Consider the following 18,580-nt stretch of genomic DNA (forward strand, 5'->3'; position numbering starts at 1 on the left):
AACTCCCCAATGTTTCACTGAAGGAACACTCAACATCACTTAATTCTCTTAAATCTAAATTATTTATCTGAATTCCTCCTATTGTTTTGCATGTCATAATAATGATCATACATATCCTATTCTCTCTCCTGTTGATGTGTGGACTGCAGTGATCGCGGCCCTGCAAGAGACTGTAATTACTGAGCTGGCAGCATTCCCCTGCAAAGATAGCTTGCTAGCCCTTAATCCCCCTGTTAGTTTACTGTAATTACAGGAGACATCAGGTCATTATCCTCTGTCTGGCTCCTCTTTATCCAGGCTTCCCTGCTTTACTCCCAGCAGTCCGCCTTATCTGGCCAAGTCAACTACACTATGTTTGTGTGTGTGGTGTGTGTGTGTCTCTGTTTCCATGTCCCTCTCTCATCTTTCCTTTTCAGTGTCCCTCGACCTCATGGTTCCTCTGCCTGAATGACTCCTGTCCATTGTCTTCCTCGAGAGTTTTAGGTTGTTTTGGGTGCAGTGTTATGGGTATCTGGGAATCCCTCTGAGACATTCCTTGTAAAAAGGGCAGTTATACATTCAATTTGATTTGATACAAATTTGACTAAAAAGAAAGAGAGCATGCTGGTTTTGGATGATTGACACAGTTAAAGAAAACAATGATGTACTTAATTTCTACACGCAACTTCTTTGCATGCACAAACATGCATGCTGTCTTGGCACTACTTTAGACCATTGGCTAGGTGCCTTGCAGTAGATTCTAGTGCCATTGAGTTGCTGAATTGATGTAACCTTCACCCTGGTTTTGTAAACATTACCAGAGGAATCAATCTGACAAAAGTTCCTTTTAAGTTAAGAGGTTTCGACATACAATCTGACAAAGACTTGTTCCGTAAGGTGAGCCTTGAAACTGCAAATTCATGTTTGCATTGGGTTGGGCTTAAAAGTAATGAAAAGGTTAGTATTAAATTGATTAAATGCATAAGGAAGAAAATTGACACTCAGGATTAAATGGTCATATGTTAAGAATGTCATTGTGTTTCTGTGACGTACAGTACATGACTACAGAACATTAACACCTTGAAACAACTATTTTGATTGTCTCATGTAGTGCCGAATGTTTACTGGGCTGTACTCCTCAAATTCAACATCTAAGGCTATAGTAGAAGACTGTGCATCCACCAGGAAGAACACAGAACCAATCTCTAGCTCATTTACCACCAACCTCTGTTCATGGATTGATTGAGGATTGGTTTTATAGTATAGTAATAACAGTATGGTAATGCTTGTTCTACAGTAGAATAGGGATGCTTGGCAGCACATCTGTAAAGCTGGAAAACTGTTATTGTTAGATGCTTCCAATAGCTATCAATTAAGTCTCAATCCAATTTGGAGCTGTGACTAAGCAGTGGATGAAAGCTGATTGGTTCTCTGGCTGAGCAACCTTTGACAGGAATCACAGCCATGAGAAAGGGGCCTATCTGAGAACACAGAACTGTATACAGCAGAAAACATGGCATGATGGAATCATATGAACAGGTGGTGGGATGGTGAACATTAACATCTATGAGGTCAGTCAAATTAACGTAGAGTGTGTTTGTGTGTGTGTGTGTGTGTGTGATTCCTTTGTAGGACAAAATATTAAAAAATGTGCTGCATGGTTCACATTAATTTCAGTCAGCTCTTGTTCTAGTTTCTTGCCAGTCCAGTTGAGACGACGCTTACCTAACGCATATTCATGCTGTACTTGCATTCCTTGCTTCGGTCATAGTTTGAAGTTTTCAACATACCAGACAGTTGAGGGCGCGTGACTTCATCTCAGCGGATAGGACAAGTCATGGTTAAATATTTAGTCGTCTGAGGGCAAGGCAATGAGTGAAAAGTGATGTTATTTTTGAAGTGGGTCGTTCATGGACAAATCATTCAATGAAAGGTACGATCGACTCGAGTCAACTGTTGCATGGTGGCCGCGATAACGTTTATGTCCAATCGACAAATAAGGATAGCCTACATATGTCATCTCTTCAAACTCCTGCTGCCCAAGAGAAGATCAAGGACGTGACGCAAATATTTTATACAAATGAAGATGTCAGAAGAGATACAGGAATGAATGTAAGTGATGCAATATTGTCAGTAATTTGACTTCTGATAACTGACCAACATTTTCTTGATTATTGTTTGCATTCATTTCGTGTTTCACTTGACCCCTGGTATTTGTTTAGTAGGGTCGGGCTATATGTCACCATTGTGTAGAATGTGGAGGATTTATCGTTTTGCCTGTAAAGAGAAGCCTACTGAGAATTTCACAACACTAAATCACAACCACGTTGACAGTACCTGCAGTATCTTATTAGAGCACTATCCATATCCATATCAATGTCCTTTATAGTTCAGCTGGCCTATATGGCAACAGCTTCTAGAAAATAATTGAATTATTACACTAAACGGGGCATAATCCGTAAGAGAGGGTCATGTTTATCATTTACGGAATGCCAAACACTGAATGGTTAATACCTACAGTATTTCCAAGAATGGAAAGTCAGTTTCTGTTCAGTTGTTCTATTTATCTTGGGGAATCTGACTCCAGACAGTTCAATAAATAAAACAGATTTGTCTATGTAGGTTAATATATGAATTCAAAACGGTGTTGTCTTGCATGGCATACCTGCAGTATAGTGAACAGGCTACCTGTGGGACCTTGAACATTAAAGTGTCATCTATGAAATACAGCAGCCAGCATTTTTCCCTTCAAGTTCAACTTCTGATTTAAGAAGAAGAAAAACTGGAAGTGCAGTTTGAAATCATTGTTGTGTTCAAAACTCTTTTATGTGGTTTGACAAAGTAGAAAATCACAGGCCTATGTCGTTTTCAACAAATGTGCCTTTTCTTGTTACTCCTTAATAAATTACTCCTAATTATTTAGACCTTTTTGAATTACACAATGAGATTATTTGACACAATACAAACATAACTCGCTAAATAAACAAACTCAGCAATGTTTAATGGCCCTCAACCCATGCAGTTCAGTTTTGGACCCTGTCCAGTTTGTTGCATAATGCTCTTTGTATGCCTTAAGTGTATGATGTATTTGACATATTCAATTGATTAAAGTTGGCACTGGAAGCATTTTGTTATCTGGAAGGAAACAATCACAGATTATTTTAGCTTTGTCACTTTCTGACCTCACTTGATTTTTGTCAGCCTATTTGATATGGGAGGATTTTAAAGTGACTGTGAGCAAGTGTTAGAATGCCCTTGGGCAAACACAGCCTTTTCTCAAAAGCTCTTCCTCCCGAGGTCTGTTGTTACACTTCATGGTGAACAGTCTTGTGGTTTCCGTACACATGGCACTTTAACTCCTAAAGTACCCGTTCCTCTATGCAGTGACTTTACATTCCCTCTGGGTTTGGTGCACTCTGTGCAGTCAGACACTTTCACAGAGTTACTTTTGGGAGTCAGGTGGCTGAGCGGTTAGAGCATCGGGCTAGTAATCTGAAGGTTGCCAGTTCGATTCCCGGCTGGTGCACATGAAGTTGTGTCCTCGGGGAGGCAAGTAGGGTGTTTGCTAAATGACTAAATGTAAATGTAACTATACTTAAAGGATTGCACGACTTGGAGCTGTAAAGACCTTTAATCTGACCTGATGTAATTTGATTTGATGTATGGGGAGGTGGACTGAACCATCCTATTTGACTAGATGGAATTAAGATGTGGGCGAGGCACAGGGTCTTGAATTAGCTTGGGTCAAGACATCCCTTACACAGACTCTGCTGTATTTGAGGATCTTAGAAGGAGGTATGCCCTCAGATCAAGCATACTCTATTCATCACACACACACACACACACGCACACACACACACACACACACACACACACACAGTAGGGAGAAGACATTCACATGATCATTTGGAGCTGATAAACACTTGAAACCTTCCGTATACACAAACACACCCACTAACACAGAGAGAGAGAGAGAGAGAGAGCATGTACACACAGACAAGCACATGCACATACTGAATGCACAAACACTTACACACACACATTTATTTGTATAGGCCTGTTTACCTTATGCATAGCTCATGTCAAGGGACTCTTACATAAAGACACTTCATTAATCTCAGTTATATAACACATCCCACATTCTGCACCAGGGCTCTATTGCTGGCACCATGTAGGGATGAGGATTCACTTTTGTGCCAGCTATTTACCTACCTGTGTGCTATACTGTAATACACTTGTATATAGTGGTGACAGACATGCTATACAGACACACACACACATAACCACACACAGGTTAATATGCCTGCACACTTATTCATATAATGGAAGTCTTGTAGTCGCGTCGTATGACTTCTTTGCTAGTCTAAACAACAATTCTTAAAACTAGGGAAAACATGTGAAATGTGCAGACTTCCAAACAGACCGAATACAATTTTCAAAACAATTGTGCTCAAAATCTAACCATCTCAACAACCCAACTGTTTTTCCTCACTCTGGCCAGTGCAGTGGCCTTGTCTTTCCTGCAGGGGGAGCTCTGAGGACCTCCAGGGGTTGGAGGCAGGACCAGGTCTGGTAGAATAGGGTTGGGCTGGCTTTTGGAGCCTCTCCCTTCCATGTAAGGCAAGACAGCAGTGGATTCCCACACTGAGTCACACACGATTACACTCAAAACACTTAGGACACCGACAGAAAGGGCTCCAGACTACTACTTCTAGACAGGTACATTTGGAACTGGTTTGCATGTGTGTTGTGTTGTTTTCACCTGAGTTAGTGTAGAAGTAGTTTTGTAGATGTGTAAGTCTGTGTGTTATTACTTGTATGCTTTCTTCGGACATGTTTTATCTATTGCCATTGAAGAGGCTATTGTGTTGTTTTCGTAGTATCTACCATGTAGCTCCAGTCAAATAACTACATAAAGTAATATATTTACATATTTTGATGTAATATGTTGTGTATATTTGAATGTGTATATTTCATATACACTCACTCCTCCTATCTTAATACAATCCCATACTAAATAGTACTGCCAAATGTACCTCATACTTTGACACAGAAACATTGTAAATGTATTATAATTTACTCTGTTCAAGATACATATGTGTGTGCATCAGAGTAACTTTGAGCTTCATTTAAGAAGGCTGACAAAGGAAGCCTCATAGCAGACATAAGAGAAACAGTCGTGTCTGACAGGCTCTGAGAGTTTCACATTTTACGTCTTAATTGTGGATTGTGGGAATGACATGACAACACCTGCATCATGACGTGCAAAAGTATTTTATTATCTTTCTTATCTTTGATAATCTCTTTTGTAATCATTTACGTACCTTGTTAATATGACCCAAGACGGGATATACGTCAAAATGTCTCTGAATGTGTTAATGATACTCTGCAAGGAGTGGAAACTAACATGTTGCTGTGAGTAGCCCAGCCTCTGACTAGACATGTGCATGTGGAACTCTTTACTTGTATGTCGATGTTCCACTATGGTCAGTTGCATATTTGGCCAAACATTATAGCCAGTGCTCAATCCTCTGAGCCAGTAGCTGAACTTGTTCAGCTTGTGAACCAATAAGAGCAGTGGAGTCTTCATTGGAAGGGATGGGAGTGGGGTAATGGGTCTCTTTGATGCTGTACATCAGAAGGGGAGGCTAGGTGGTTGTATTTATAGAGGTAGAGGGATTGTATAGGAGCACCATAGTATGTGAAGCTCTCAGCTCCAGTGCGTCCAGAGAGGAGAGCAAGGTACAGTAAACTGATACTCGCTCTGGGAGCTCAAGGGCCTTAGTCTCAGTGCAGCTTGTAAGAGTAGCCGCTGTTTTCAGCCCAGTTATTGACTGCGTTCCTATGTATCTCGTTGTTTTATTTCTGTGGATTACATTGCACAGTTGATAGACCAGGTGGAGAAACAGGCCATTCTTAGCTGTGTTGCTTGTGGAGTTTTCTAGCCCTCAGATGTAGTGGTTTGTATACAGTGCGTATACAGTGCCTGCACAAAACAACTTGATGGTCTGCTTACAAAAATGTGTGAAACATTTAGACAATTGATTGATGAGTCTTTTGCAATAACACATTGGCTAACATGTTGAGTCAATCTAAAACAATCAGTGGGTTGGCGCCCACACGTTTTATATTAAATTGTGTATGGAGGGGAATAGCACGCAAATGTGTAGTCCTCTAGTACTTCTAAGAAAGGTGCTATTTATTGTCTTTTTTATTCAAGTGTATATCCCCAAGTTATTATGAATCAATTTCAGCAAAGAAGTGAACAAATACATATCAAACAACAACAACAACCTTTATTCATAAAGCACATTTAACACAATACAAATTGATCCAAAGTGCTGTACATAGTGCATAGCAGAACTACGCTATAAAACAACAATTAAAAGTTTCCAAAAGCTAAAGAATAAAAAAACTGTTTTTAGAGTAGATTTAAAAATATCCAGTGAAGGAGCAGACCTCACATGATAAGGGAGAGCATTCCAAAGCTTTGGCCCAGCCACAGAAAAAGCCTGATCACCCTTTAATTTGTAGCGACATTGTGACACATTTAAAAGCTAGTGATTTGAAGATCTGAGTCCTAGCAGGACAGTATGGCACAATGAGATCACAAATATACCTTGGTGCACAGCCAGACAACTCCTTATAAACAAACATAAGGATCTTAAAATCAACTCTAAACTTCATGGGAAGCCAGTGAAGGGATGCCAAAACAGGAGATATATGATCCCTCTTTCTAGACCCAGTCAAAAGTCTTGCAGCTGCATTTTGAACAATTTGTGATTGAGATAGTGTAGAATGAGGAAGACCACAATAAAGAGAGTTGCAATAGTCTAATCGTGATGTTTAAAATGCATGAATTGCAGCTTCTAAATCTTTCCTTGAAAGAAGATTCTTCAACTTTACAATAGATCTTAAATGGAAAAAGCTTCCTCTAATAACAGCAATAATTTGTTTGGCGAAAAATAATGAAGACTCAAAGATCACTCCAAGGTTTTTGTTTTGTTTGCATACTTTTGTTGAGAGAGGACCTAACTGGCCTTTCATAGCAGGAGTGGAATCTGCCAGACAACCCAGAATTAAAACCTCTGTTTTATCCTCATTTAACTGCAGAAAGTTACTTGTCATCCACCTCTTAATATCATACACACATTCCAATAACACATCAAATGAAGCAGTATTGTCAAGCCTTACTGGAAGGTAAAGCTGAGAATCATCTGCATAACAGTGATATGAAATGTTATACTTCTGAAAAATGAGGGCCAAGGGGAGCATATAAAACCTCATCAATCCATTCTGATCAATCACAAGATGTGCACCATCCTAGAAAGCTAATCTGTGATCCCTAACAGCAATGAAGTAGCTCAGCTTTTAATACACAATGGGATCATTCGCTGGACAGGGTCCATAGTTTAAGGCCTGTGGATTAGATGTTGATATGGCCGAGGCGGGTCTGTACAGACAGGCCTGGGAAGAAGCCCTCAGGATAGCTGACTGTCTCCCTACTGAAGGCAGATGCTGGGGATGTTTATCAGGCCGTAAACCAACAGAGATCAAAAATTGTTTCCACATCCAAGAGTATGGGTTCACACAAGCCCACCATAGTAAAACACACATTGATTTAAACTTTATTACATTGCAGGTTTCACAAGTTTATCATAACGTATTTGTGTGCCAGTGAAGGGTCCTGGGACAGAATGGTTTTAGGGGAGTACATGAAAGTACCATAAATACACATATTTACTTATTATTCCACTACCATCCTAATACTTGAATGTTTGTTGATGATTTTAACGTTTACTTTAGTAATAATAAGATTACTACCAATGTAATAACCAATTATATGGGCCATAGTTATTTTCTGGTTGACAAGACATTAACATGAAACCAGCCTTCTGCTGCACAATACAGTACTGGGTGAAGCAACAAGGGAAAATCATGGGTTATGAAATGACTGTGTATGTGTGGTGGTATGTGTGGTGGGAGAGCCAGAGATGGAGTTTGTGGTTGTGGACGATTCAGGAAGGGAACATTGTGTCTGTTCCAGCATCCCTTGTTAATGAACGTGTGTGCGTGTGTCTGAACACCTCTGTGGGTGTGTCAGGATCCTCTCTGTGAGAGAGAGAGAGAGAGAGAGCTTCTCTCTCTGTGTGAGAGAGAGAGGCCCCAGAGGCTGCAGTCACTCGCTCTGATCTCAGCCTGATGGTTCAGCTGCCTGCCTGTTACAAGCACAGACACAGCTCTGATGGTTTTTCAGGATTCCATACTGACAGGAGAGGAGGGGGTGGTGGTGTTTGTGTGTGTGTGGGGGGGGGGGGGGGTATTTAACTGGGTCACTCATACACAGAGGCTCTCCCACACAAAGTCCGTACTTGCTTGAACACTTGGACACATTTGAAGAAGTTTGCGATACAGTTATGCTTGTTAGTTTGATAACATATTTGCAGTTTTGTCTTGCTACATGTGTCTTGTTGGTGTTGACACAATCTTCTCTCTGGTTACTGGTAACAGATGATGGTATGCTGAGAATGTGTTTGCCCCTTCTCTTTCTCATGAATCCTGTGCTATGATCCCTTGTGTGTTCTTCACACTGAACAATTAGAGATGTACTGTTCTGTTTAACTGGGTGTGTCTTGTCAAAAGTATTTTGTGGGTAGCATGAAAGAATGCATTGCATAGGAGAAAACAATGACAATGACAGGTGTAAGTAATGGTTTTCTCTGTAAAGAAGTAATGTAGCCTATGGCAGCTAAGCCTAATTATGCACTTCCAAGGAATGTTTCCATGATCTTTCGTGTTGATATTTTACACGTTTTTTCAAAAGGACTTTAAATTGATTTTTATTTTAACTTCATGATTAGATTTCAGTCAAATAACTTAATTAAAGGTTATTTGGCACCTGAAGAGGCACCTGAAGAGGAATACATGTTTATGTCACCATAATAGCAAAACAAAAGTTAAACAAAATGAGTAAAACCAAATTGTTTTAATATTGCAGTGTACTTGTGAAATCTTTTGAATTATCGTGATAACTGATAATGTAATTAACATGCACTAATTTTTCAAAGAGTTTGAATGCAGAAACAGTCTGCTTTTTGTATCTCCCCAGACATGATTCAGAGATTTAAACCTTGCCACCAGGTTTTTTGCTATCATAGAATCTCATCTGATACAGACCATCTCCTATGGTATTCAGACAGGTTCCTTTGAACCTAAGGCAAAAATGTGGACTTATTATCTTACTCAGAGCATTACTGTGGTATTTGGCATGGCAAAACATACCTTAAGAGTAATTATAAGATAATAATATATCAACCCATGCCAACAATGTAATGATGTCATTGTACCTGCTAAAATGCAGTATGCAAATTAGTCATGGAACATAGTGGATGTTAATGGACATCCAGTATGTTCCTGTTCAGTCAAGACAATCACGTATTAGATTTGAGCATTTATTGTTACATGACATGGACATGTAGATTGAGTGGCGTAGTGGATGATCTAAGGGAAGCACTCCCTGCCTCCTCGATGCAACACATACATACATGACATATGAGGCAGGGAGCAATAGAGCTATAATCCCCCTGATGGATAGAACATCCAGACAGCATGGGGGAGAAGGGGATGGTGGAGGGCGGCAGCAGCACTGATCATACAACAACCGGGGTGAGTGTGTGCGTATCCACGCGTCTTTAAAGACGACTTATCGGACGTGTCCCAATGGGTATGCGCTGCTACATGGGTGTGGTAGTGGGCGGAGGAAGGAGGTGGAGTCGCACGCTGCCTGATTGCCCTGCCTGAACTAGCTGCGGTTATTATGTTAGTCTATGATGTCCAGGGTTAGCCGTATTAAAAATCTGTTAAGAATAACAAAGGTTAGAACACTTCGTGTTGAGCCAGTTGAGTATTGTATGTGAGAGTCATATAAAACACACACACATCAACACACACACACACATCAAAACACACACAAACATCAACATAAAAAACACATTGTACACACAAGCCCAGGTGTACTGTTCAAACATTGAGCAGACATAAAGTGATTGATGAACTTGACTATGCTCTGTTATGATAACACAAAGACATCTTGGGAGACTGCATTGACAAAAGGGTCATGTAAAGTCTAACTACAGCTTTTTTCAACTTAGTTCTTTGGAAAAACACCTTTATCCCTTCATCCCTTCCTGAAAAGGTTTCCTTCATGCTGAAAAGCTCTTAGATCTGGTTTGATTCTCACGTTCAGAGATATTCAAGTAGTTTGTTTAACCTTCACCATAATACCTGAAATGGGTGTTCCCGTTTATTTTGGAAGCAGTGTATGTATAATTTAAGAGGGACAAAGGGTTTGTTACCCACGCAGAGAGACATTTGAATTGTTACAATAGATTACGTTTAAAGATTAAGAACAGGTCATTTATTGTCATGCAAGACAATTGGCATGGATCTCGCTGAAAGTCATTGTAACATGATAAAAGTAGAAGGTACATCTGTTGAAAAGTTTGCTTATCTAAAACTTGATATATTGGCATCAATTCATGATTTTTGACAGTTCATCCTTGAAAATGTTTGGCAGTTAGCCTGTACAGTTTAGTAACAACACTTTCAACAAATCGACAGCTGGCACTTTACCAAGTCCTTGTTTGTATTGTTTTGGGTAGCCTACAGAGTTGTTCAGTGACTCAGCACTCGTTTAGGTGGTCGGGGTATTTTTTGGATTTCCTGGTTTGGACTGGGTTGACTTTTCCAGTTAATAAAGAGTTTGCGTTAGACCCAGAGTTGGGTGGGGTGGTGTTGGAGACGTCCACCCACAGTCTGGTGTTGTGTCACAGGGTTCACTGTCTTCCAATGAGTCATTGGGTAATTTCTTCATGGGCAGCTTTGACTTTGACCACCTATCACCTAGCTACAGCTCACTCTACTCTCTCTCTCTGTTCTCCCATATGACAGGGGCTATATATCCCTTTCCTTTCTCCCCAAGCGGGTTAACTTCACTTTCACATCTCTTACTCATACAAATCCCTTTTATATTTTTGTCTTTTGAACTCAGGACAGATACAGGCAGCTTAGACTAACTCTGCAGGAGCAGAACCAGTCCAGCCAGCCCACATAATATTACAACCTCTAAAAGGGCAAAGACAAATATTTGTATGATATTTATAAATCCAAATGGACTATTGTGAATGTTCTTTCCTTTTTAATTAACAGCCAATCAGCAGAGCTTCTGACCTACCTCAGCCAATCAATCAAGACCAGAGACTTGGTCTGGTTGCACCCTCAGTAGAGAAAGTAGAGGTCATCAAGGTGAGTTGTCTGTGAGATGGGCGTGGCTGTGTGTGCGTGTTTGAAAAACTAACCCCCTTCTCCGATGACTAGGTGTACCTTGAGGCACGCAAACAGAGAGAACCCAAACAACCGAGTGTCAAGATGCTGACAGATGAGGTGTCTCAAATACAGGAGGTCAGTACGGCCAACTAGGAACAGTTGTCTGCACCAGTGTATAGAGGATGAGTCAGTGCGTCAGGCCCAGTCATTGGGTGGGGATGGATAGACTAGCTATTAAGTTGAATGTTTAAAAGGGTGTGTCAGTAGAGAATAGTGTGTGTGTGTTGTGTGTGTGTGTGATTTTTCCTCAAATATGGGCATATTTATCAAAACATTTTCCCATGTTACTAGGTGAGGTACTGTCTAAAGACCTTGAGGGAGCAAATGGCAGCCAGACAGAACAACAACAATAACAAGGTACGACTCATGAAAAATGAATAAACATAACCGAAAAGAATGTTATCCATGAGAAACGTCTGCTTATGAATACATAACAATATTGGCACAATACTAACATCTCTAACCATGCTCTTTTTCTCAGTTTCCTGTTAATGGCTTTAGAGTCAGCCTGCCTAGCAACCAAGCTGTTGTCGCCAATGGTAACCTTGTTGGGACTGAGTCTGAAGCTCATGTAAGCTATTATTAGCTCATCTACATGCTAAACTTGAGTGGTAGAGTGGTTTGGCTATCGTTTTTTTTGTTTTATTTCTTTTGCATTCGCTTTAAAGGAGTGCATCCTGATGCATGCCTACAGTCACAACAAGTAGAAATGGAATGTATTCAAACTAATATGAAAATGAAAGGCAAAATTCCTCTGACATTTTCCATCCCGTGCAACATGACAAAATTTCTGTTGTTATTTAAAATGGCGGCTGCTCTCAGAAAACCATGCTGGTAGTCCGACTACACTCTGAGAGATATCTTGGTGTATATCTGTTACAGCCTCCCCATACACACATAGACAGCAGATATTGGATATTGTAAAAAGGCATTCTTTCCGCACAGCCCAGCACAGCCCAGACAGCCTGTGTAACATGAAGCCGGACATCCATTCTCTCTCCTAAAGGCTGTGTTGCTGTGAGAATGCAGGAGAATCTACGGGGAATCTAGTTTCTGCCCAGTGACCATGCACAAGCACAGGCCATCGCTGTGCGAGAGTGTTTCTCTCTCTCTCAATCTGTGTCTGTCTTTGTTCTCTCAGGTGAAGGACAACCAGGAGGAGAGCAACAGGCTCAGGGAGGTGACTAAGCGTCTGTACGCCCAGCTGAAGGAGTCAGAGAAGAAACATCAGGATGAAAAAGAAAGACTGCATGTGTGTACTTGTTAGGTTCACCTAATGGTTCATTCCCAACTTTCTCCCTCCTTTCAATCCATACCATTCCATCTTTTAGTCTCTATCCATCTCTTTTCATTATTGTTTGGTTCTCTCGCTCATAATCAAGAGTTACCTCAGGGCATGACCCACTGTGTGTGAAATTATCAGTCTTGGTGTCAGAAGGCTGAAACTGTATTGTTCCAAGGACAATCCTTAGTTTCCTAAATATAGGGTTCTACTGCAACACATAATACACAAGTTTAGTCCCGACTTTGTGACAAGGCTAACTTCCTGACTCGCAAAACTGCTTTAGTTCCTAAACATTTTAAAAGATTTTACTTCCCATAAGCTTAATGCAGAAACCTAAATTACAGGTTGGCATGTGGTTTGTCTAAACCATATCTAAAGAGTTCCATACTTCCAGAGGGGCAAAATCACCACAGCAAGCTTAATGCCATGGTAACCTTGGGACTCTGGGTCCCCCTGCAGGCAGAAAGCAGCGAGTTTCGCCAGCGCCTGGATGAGCAGTCTGAACGTCTGCAGAGGGCAGAGGGGCAGGCCGAGGACCGCGGCCAACGGGTGGAGGAGCTGCAGAGGCTCCTTGGTGGCATGGAAGTGGAGAGCGCCGGTCTGCAGGACAAGATGGCTGCCACGGAAGCTGAGCTAAAGCAGCTGAGGGAGTCTAAGGAGGAGGTCCTGGAGAAGGAGCGGAGGTGAGGTCCACCGCTCCACATATGGCTCTTATGTTGTGTATTCACATTCTTTATAATGAGAAAGAAAGATTGAATAGGTTAAAGGGTCATGGATACTAATGCTGATATTACCGTATACACATGTATTTTACATCAGGACACATTATTTATGGCTGTGCTGTTCGTAAGGTATCATTGATCAGACCAGATACTGTATTTACAGTATATTACCCACCTTACTTCGTCCTGATCATGAGTTATGGTGATGTAACCATGGTAACCACATGTTGTGTGTGTGCTCAGGTCTGAGGACTTGGAGAAGCAACTAGCCGTTCAGAAGGAGAAGATCCACCACCTTGACGATATGCTGAAGTGCCACCAGAGGAAAGTCCGCCACATGATCGAACAGGTGACAACACACACACAGTATACTTGCACACACACACATATACACATGCATACACACTCACAGGAACTTGCATACAGAGTACCAGAAGCAATTAACGGGCCATTAGATTGCCAAGAAAGCACTTAATTTGTTTAGTGGAGTGAAGCGGAAGCTTGCAGGGAAACAAAAAACATCAATAAGTGATGAGCATGCCCCCGCTGGAGAGTTGTTTTTCTTCTTCAGTTTCCCATCATGATATCCCTTTGTTTGTTTTCTTTTTGTCCACAGCTGCAGAACTCCCGGACAGTGATCCAGGAAAGGGATCGAGCGATCAGAGATCTGGAGGAGAAAGTGGCTTTCCTAGAAGCTGAGGTGAGGATGCTTACAAGTCTTGTGTGCCACTCAACTCTCTTCAGCTCTGCTCTTTCTGCAAGAGAAGGCGGGTAGGTCTGTATGGGGTCTCCAACCCTCTCTGAATGACCTTTGACCCTTTCATAACGTGTTCCCTAACAGAACAGAGAGATGCACGATCAAATGGAGTACTTCCTAGGAGGGCAGGCACCCGAGACACAGACATCCGCTGAACACAAACCTCAAATCCTCTTCAGGTGACAGCTCACTCACCAAGTCGCATCTCCCAAAACAGACATCAGAACACAGCAAAATGAGTGAACAACTACAAGCAATGTTTGTGTACTCTCCATGACTTCAAATTTTCCTCTTATTTGCAGTAAGCCGCTCACACCAACCACCGTTGCCAACAAGTCTCTTCCCTTCATCAAAGTAATTGAGATTAAGTCCTGAGTAGTCGGCGTGAGAGATATAAATAAAAAAGTGATACAAACACACAAGCAGTCTTGACCTGGACAAACAACTCCGTATTCCAACTCACAAATTTAAATATATGCATATGTTACCCCCTCCCAGAATAATGTTTTAAAGCATGAAATTCGGTCAGTGTGAAAATGTTGCCTGTTGAGTCCATATGCTAAATGTGCAGTGCAAATACTCAGTCAACCTACTAGTGTTGTATACTGTAGAGGAGTTGTAGGAACACTAAGTTTCAGTAGTTTGAGTATGTCTTTTAAGGGGTACTTCTAAATTGAACATTTACAAATGTTGTCCTGTTTTCTTTGCTTTCCTTAAATCAATGCAGTGATAGGTTTGCTAGTTGAAGTGTCAATACTCATGAGTCAATACTCATCAATATTTAAGTGGCTTAAAGTTTCCCTCATCATACAAGGCTATGGATTTAAAGATCCACTCTGTTACAACCAGTGATCAGGTATGCTATCAACTGTTCATTCGGACTGTGAGATATTATTTTCTGCCTATTAGTCAATCCTGGTTTCAACTACAACACACTATATACTGTATGTGTACTTAATGTGAAATATGTCCCTCTTTGATAGGTAATAGTGTAGTGGTGAACTACATTTATTGTTATTATTCTTTCATGGTTGACTTTGTTTAAAATTATTTTATTTAAAAAAAGATATATATAAAAGACTGTTGTCTGTTTTTGTTGTGCATAGCAAATTCTACAACACTTGCTAGCTTGTATTATAGCTGCTTATACTGCAGCTGCCACCTAGTGGAAAAATTAAGCACATTGGAATTAATTTCCCCCCCCACAAGAACATCAACACAAATACAATTTACAACAAAGTAATACATTATGAAATGTTATAAATACATTAATTTGTACAAAAACATTTTTGTTAACATTAGATTGTACTGTGGACAGACAGAAGCATGTTCAAGAAACATTGACAATGATAACTGCCATATAATGACTGTCCAGAAGCACTGTGTTTTGTCATAGGAAAATGACCTTTTTAACTCATGGAGACAAATGTTGCAATGAACCAGCAATGCACTCTACACAGTAATATTGTTTGTGGATGACTGTGTTGCAATTTAAAACAATGCATTCTGTAGTAAAATTTAACATGAATATTGGTCAGGCTGCTCGTCAAGTCCAACCCATTCTGTGAGGAAGTCTCAAAGGGTGCTCTCCAGGGTATTGTAATTGTCTTTGAAGCTTTTGAGCTCCAGGAAATGCTTGGGCCTCTTGCTTCGTTGGCCGGTGGACGGCAGGTAGGTCACCTGGATGGTGGAGGGAGTGCCACGCGTTGGGGAGCACGTCAGATCTTTAGCTGCAGACTGGTGGTGCTGGTCCAGACTAGTGGTGCTGGAGTAGGCTTTCACACTAAGGGAAGAAGGGAACGGGCTGTTATCTCTGTTTCTTTAGCAGTGCAAGTGTGAAGTTATTCTACAAGAAAATGACTTATGGGGGAAAAAATATATATATATTTCAAAGACCATCTTTAAAAGAAACCTGACACGTTTTATGCACCTTAAGGAAGTTGTTAGACATCCCATTCCAAATCCTTGAGCATAAATATATAGTTGGTGCCATCATTGTGGCTATAAAACTGCCACTAGAAAGTCTGTCCACACAATTTAGCAGCGTGTTTGTGGGAATGTGTGCTCATTCAGACACATATTTTGGTTAAATAGCTATATTTTGTCTGACATGCTGCAAACAGCTTAGCTATTGTATTTATATTGGCTAGAATTGGTTGCAAATACTTACACATCAGCCAGTTCATTAAGAGCCTCCTGGTATTTCAGAAACTCTGCTTCCCCAAAAACCTGCAACACAGTTCAGAGAAAGACATTAACCACAGGGCAAATCAAATAACAACAACACAGTGAGAAACTTAACCCCAAGCATAGACAGGCAAAGACAAGATGCCAGCACACATGTAAACACACCCCGGTCCCGTGGCGGGCACTGTCATAGCCCTCCAACAGGTTGTCTATAAGGGTGCTGCGGCTGCTCTTAATTAACGAATGGGAGTTCCGCAGCTCCAGCAGCCAGTTCAGGAAGCTGCGTCCAGTCAAAGCATTTGGGTTTCGACTCATCTCCTGCAGCGGGATACCTGAAGTTAGAAGGATGGGAGCAAAAGGTTGGTAAATTGTGAAGAAATAAGCACAAGGACAAGTGCAGAGAAGCGTTTTGGTGTCTCTCCAACTGTTCTTACCCGATTCACGAATAGCATCCAGGGCCTTCATTCTGTACAGGTAGTTGAAGCAATCTAGGAAATATACATGATTGCATGTCACAGTGTTACTAAAACTCCATACAAAGCCATATTGCAGAGATTCAAATGTTCAGCTTAATAATATATTGTGACTCACTAAGCTGGGTGCCAGGCTTGAGTCTATCATCTTGTTCTGAGAGGAGCCGAGGTTCGAAACGAATATCATGGACCTTAGACAGGCGAGAATCTATGTTCTCCCGCAGACCCTGCAAAACATTAATGCACAGAATCAACAAAGACACGTTTGATTTGGTTTGAGTCGGAGCAACAATTGATCAGGACACGCTTTAAACTAAGTGACATGTTGGGAGTCTACCTTAGGGGCGTTGTGTCCAATAGGGGCATGGGGTCCTCTACGAGACCTCATTGCAAAACGCATGATCTGCCTCTTGACAAAGATGAACAATAATACAAACACCTGCACGGGACGAAATATTTTTGCAATTAGCTGGTTAACCACTGTTAATAGCTAGCACTTGCTTGTGAAAAATACCCTAATGCTAGCACACAGTAAACTACCAAGCTACCTAAACTAGCTACTGTAGCTATCCAGCTTTCTTAGTAGCTAGCATCTAAAAAATCGGTCACACTTACCAAGCTACCGTAGGCCATGACAAGAACCACATTTACTCCCGACAAAGGTGACTCTGCCATTTTGTGAAAACTTTTTAAATCTTTGAGCAATTTAGAAAAGTGATTACTAGGTTGCTGTGTTGTTAGCTAGGAAATGGCAACGCAGAGCTCTTGACTGCCTGCCCCGATGTGTCGTTCGTGAACGATTCGTTCATTTTGAACGAATCCTTATAAGGTGTCGGGAGTAACGAGTCCTCTCAACGTGTGATTCGTTCATTTCCCGACTCGGTCTTTCTACGAGTCTTTGGATCATTTTTCACGTGACCTGCATAGGCTCTGTAGCTAGAGGAAATGAACGATTCGTTCCTTTCCCGACTCGGTCTTTCTACGAGTCTTTGGATCATTTTTCACGTGACCTGCATAGGCTCTGTAGCTAGAGGAAACTAATGATTAGTTCCTTCCCCGACTCGGTCTTTCTACGAGTCTTTGGATCCTTTTTTCACGTGACCCGCATTGTATTTTTTAGTAGAGGAAACAGTTTCCTTATTCCCTTTCGCGTGGCCGCTGTTTTAGTAAGACGTGAATGAATGATATTCGCTCAAGTCATCATACTGACTGGTTTTGTTATTTTCACTTTACACTACACACATTTACACTTACAGTTTAGTGCAGTGTAATTGTTTGACGTGATAATTAAATGCTAGTGTGATAATACATGACCAAATCATACAAACTCATGATACATTATTTTAATGCAGGAATTTATTTTGAAATAGTATTTGCTGGTGCACATGTCATGCACTAACCTACAGTGGACGTATAGGGGCTATAGGTATAGGGCCCCCCCCCCCCCCCCCCTGAAATGAACAAATGACTCGAAAAAAGATTCGTTCATTTTACTGAACGAGATTCAAAGAACCGAATCAGTAAAAAGAACCGAACTTCCCATCACTAGTGGCTGCAACCTACAACTCTCTCGATAGCTAGTCATTTAGCTAGTAGTAGCAAATACAAATCATTGATCTTGTTTAGTCAAATAGCTTCCTAATTGTCAAGTGATAATGTAAACGAGTGGAATAAGCACCAAATAGCAATCAGCATACACATTGCTTTACTGTGTTCCGGGGAATTCAGTTCCCCTGTTCCCCCTTCTTTGCGCGTGCGCGAAATCATGACGTTTTCTCTTGTTACTTGGTTG

The 18,580-nt window shown here is 41.0% G+C and overlaps 2 protein-coding genes across 3 annotated transcripts; one reads left to right on the forward strand and one right to left on the reverse strand.

The window, feature by feature from the left end:
* The first annotated feature begins 1,807 nt into the window (after positions 1–1,807).
* On the forward strand, positions 1,808–15,220 carry tuft1b (tuftelin 1b). 2 transcript variants are annotated; one of them, XM_047019179.1, is made up of 11 exons: positions 1,808–2,091; positions 11,188–11,283; positions 11,356–11,439; positions 11,656–11,721; positions 11,846–11,935; positions 12,506–12,616; positions 13,109–13,332; positions 13,615–13,720; positions 13,988–14,071; positions 14,213–14,307; positions 14,431–15,220. In XM_047019179.1, exons 1-11 carry the CDS (start codon positions 1,906–1,908, stop codon positions 14,501–14,503), a joined length of 1,215 nt encoding a protein of 404 aa, XP_046875135.1. In that variant the 5' UTR covers positions 1,808–1,905; the 3' UTR covers positions 14,504–15,220. The 2 variants fall into 2 exon arrangements, with proteins under 2 accessions (XP_046875135.1, XP_046875136.1); XM_047019180.1 differs by lacking the exon at positions 11,846–11,935.
* Positions 14,438–17,623, reverse strand: LOC124467076 (protein C1orf43 homolog). The gene is made up of 7 exons (XM_047019182.1): positions 17,404–17,623; positions 17,126–17,227; positions 16,907–17,015; positions 16,750–16,803; positions 16,481–16,647; positions 16,299–16,357; positions 14,438–15,911 (listed from the first exon to the last, which is right to left on the reverse strand). Exons 1-7 carry the CDS (start codon positions 17,461–17,463, stop codon positions 15,704–15,706), a joined length of 759 nt encoding a protein of 252 aa, XP_046875138.1. The 5' UTR covers positions 17,464–17,623; the 3' UTR covers positions 14,438–15,703.
* Between the last annotated feature and the right edge of the window lie 957 nt (positions 17,624–18,580).

This window comes from Hypomesus transpacificus, chromosome 4 (assembly GCF_021917145.1).
Source record: "Hypomesus transpacificus isolate Combined female chromosome 4, fHypTra1, whole genome shotgun sequence".
Classification (NCBI taxonomy): Eukaryota; Metazoa; Chordata; class Actinopteri; order Osmeriformes; family Osmeridae; genus Hypomesus; species Hypomesus transpacificus.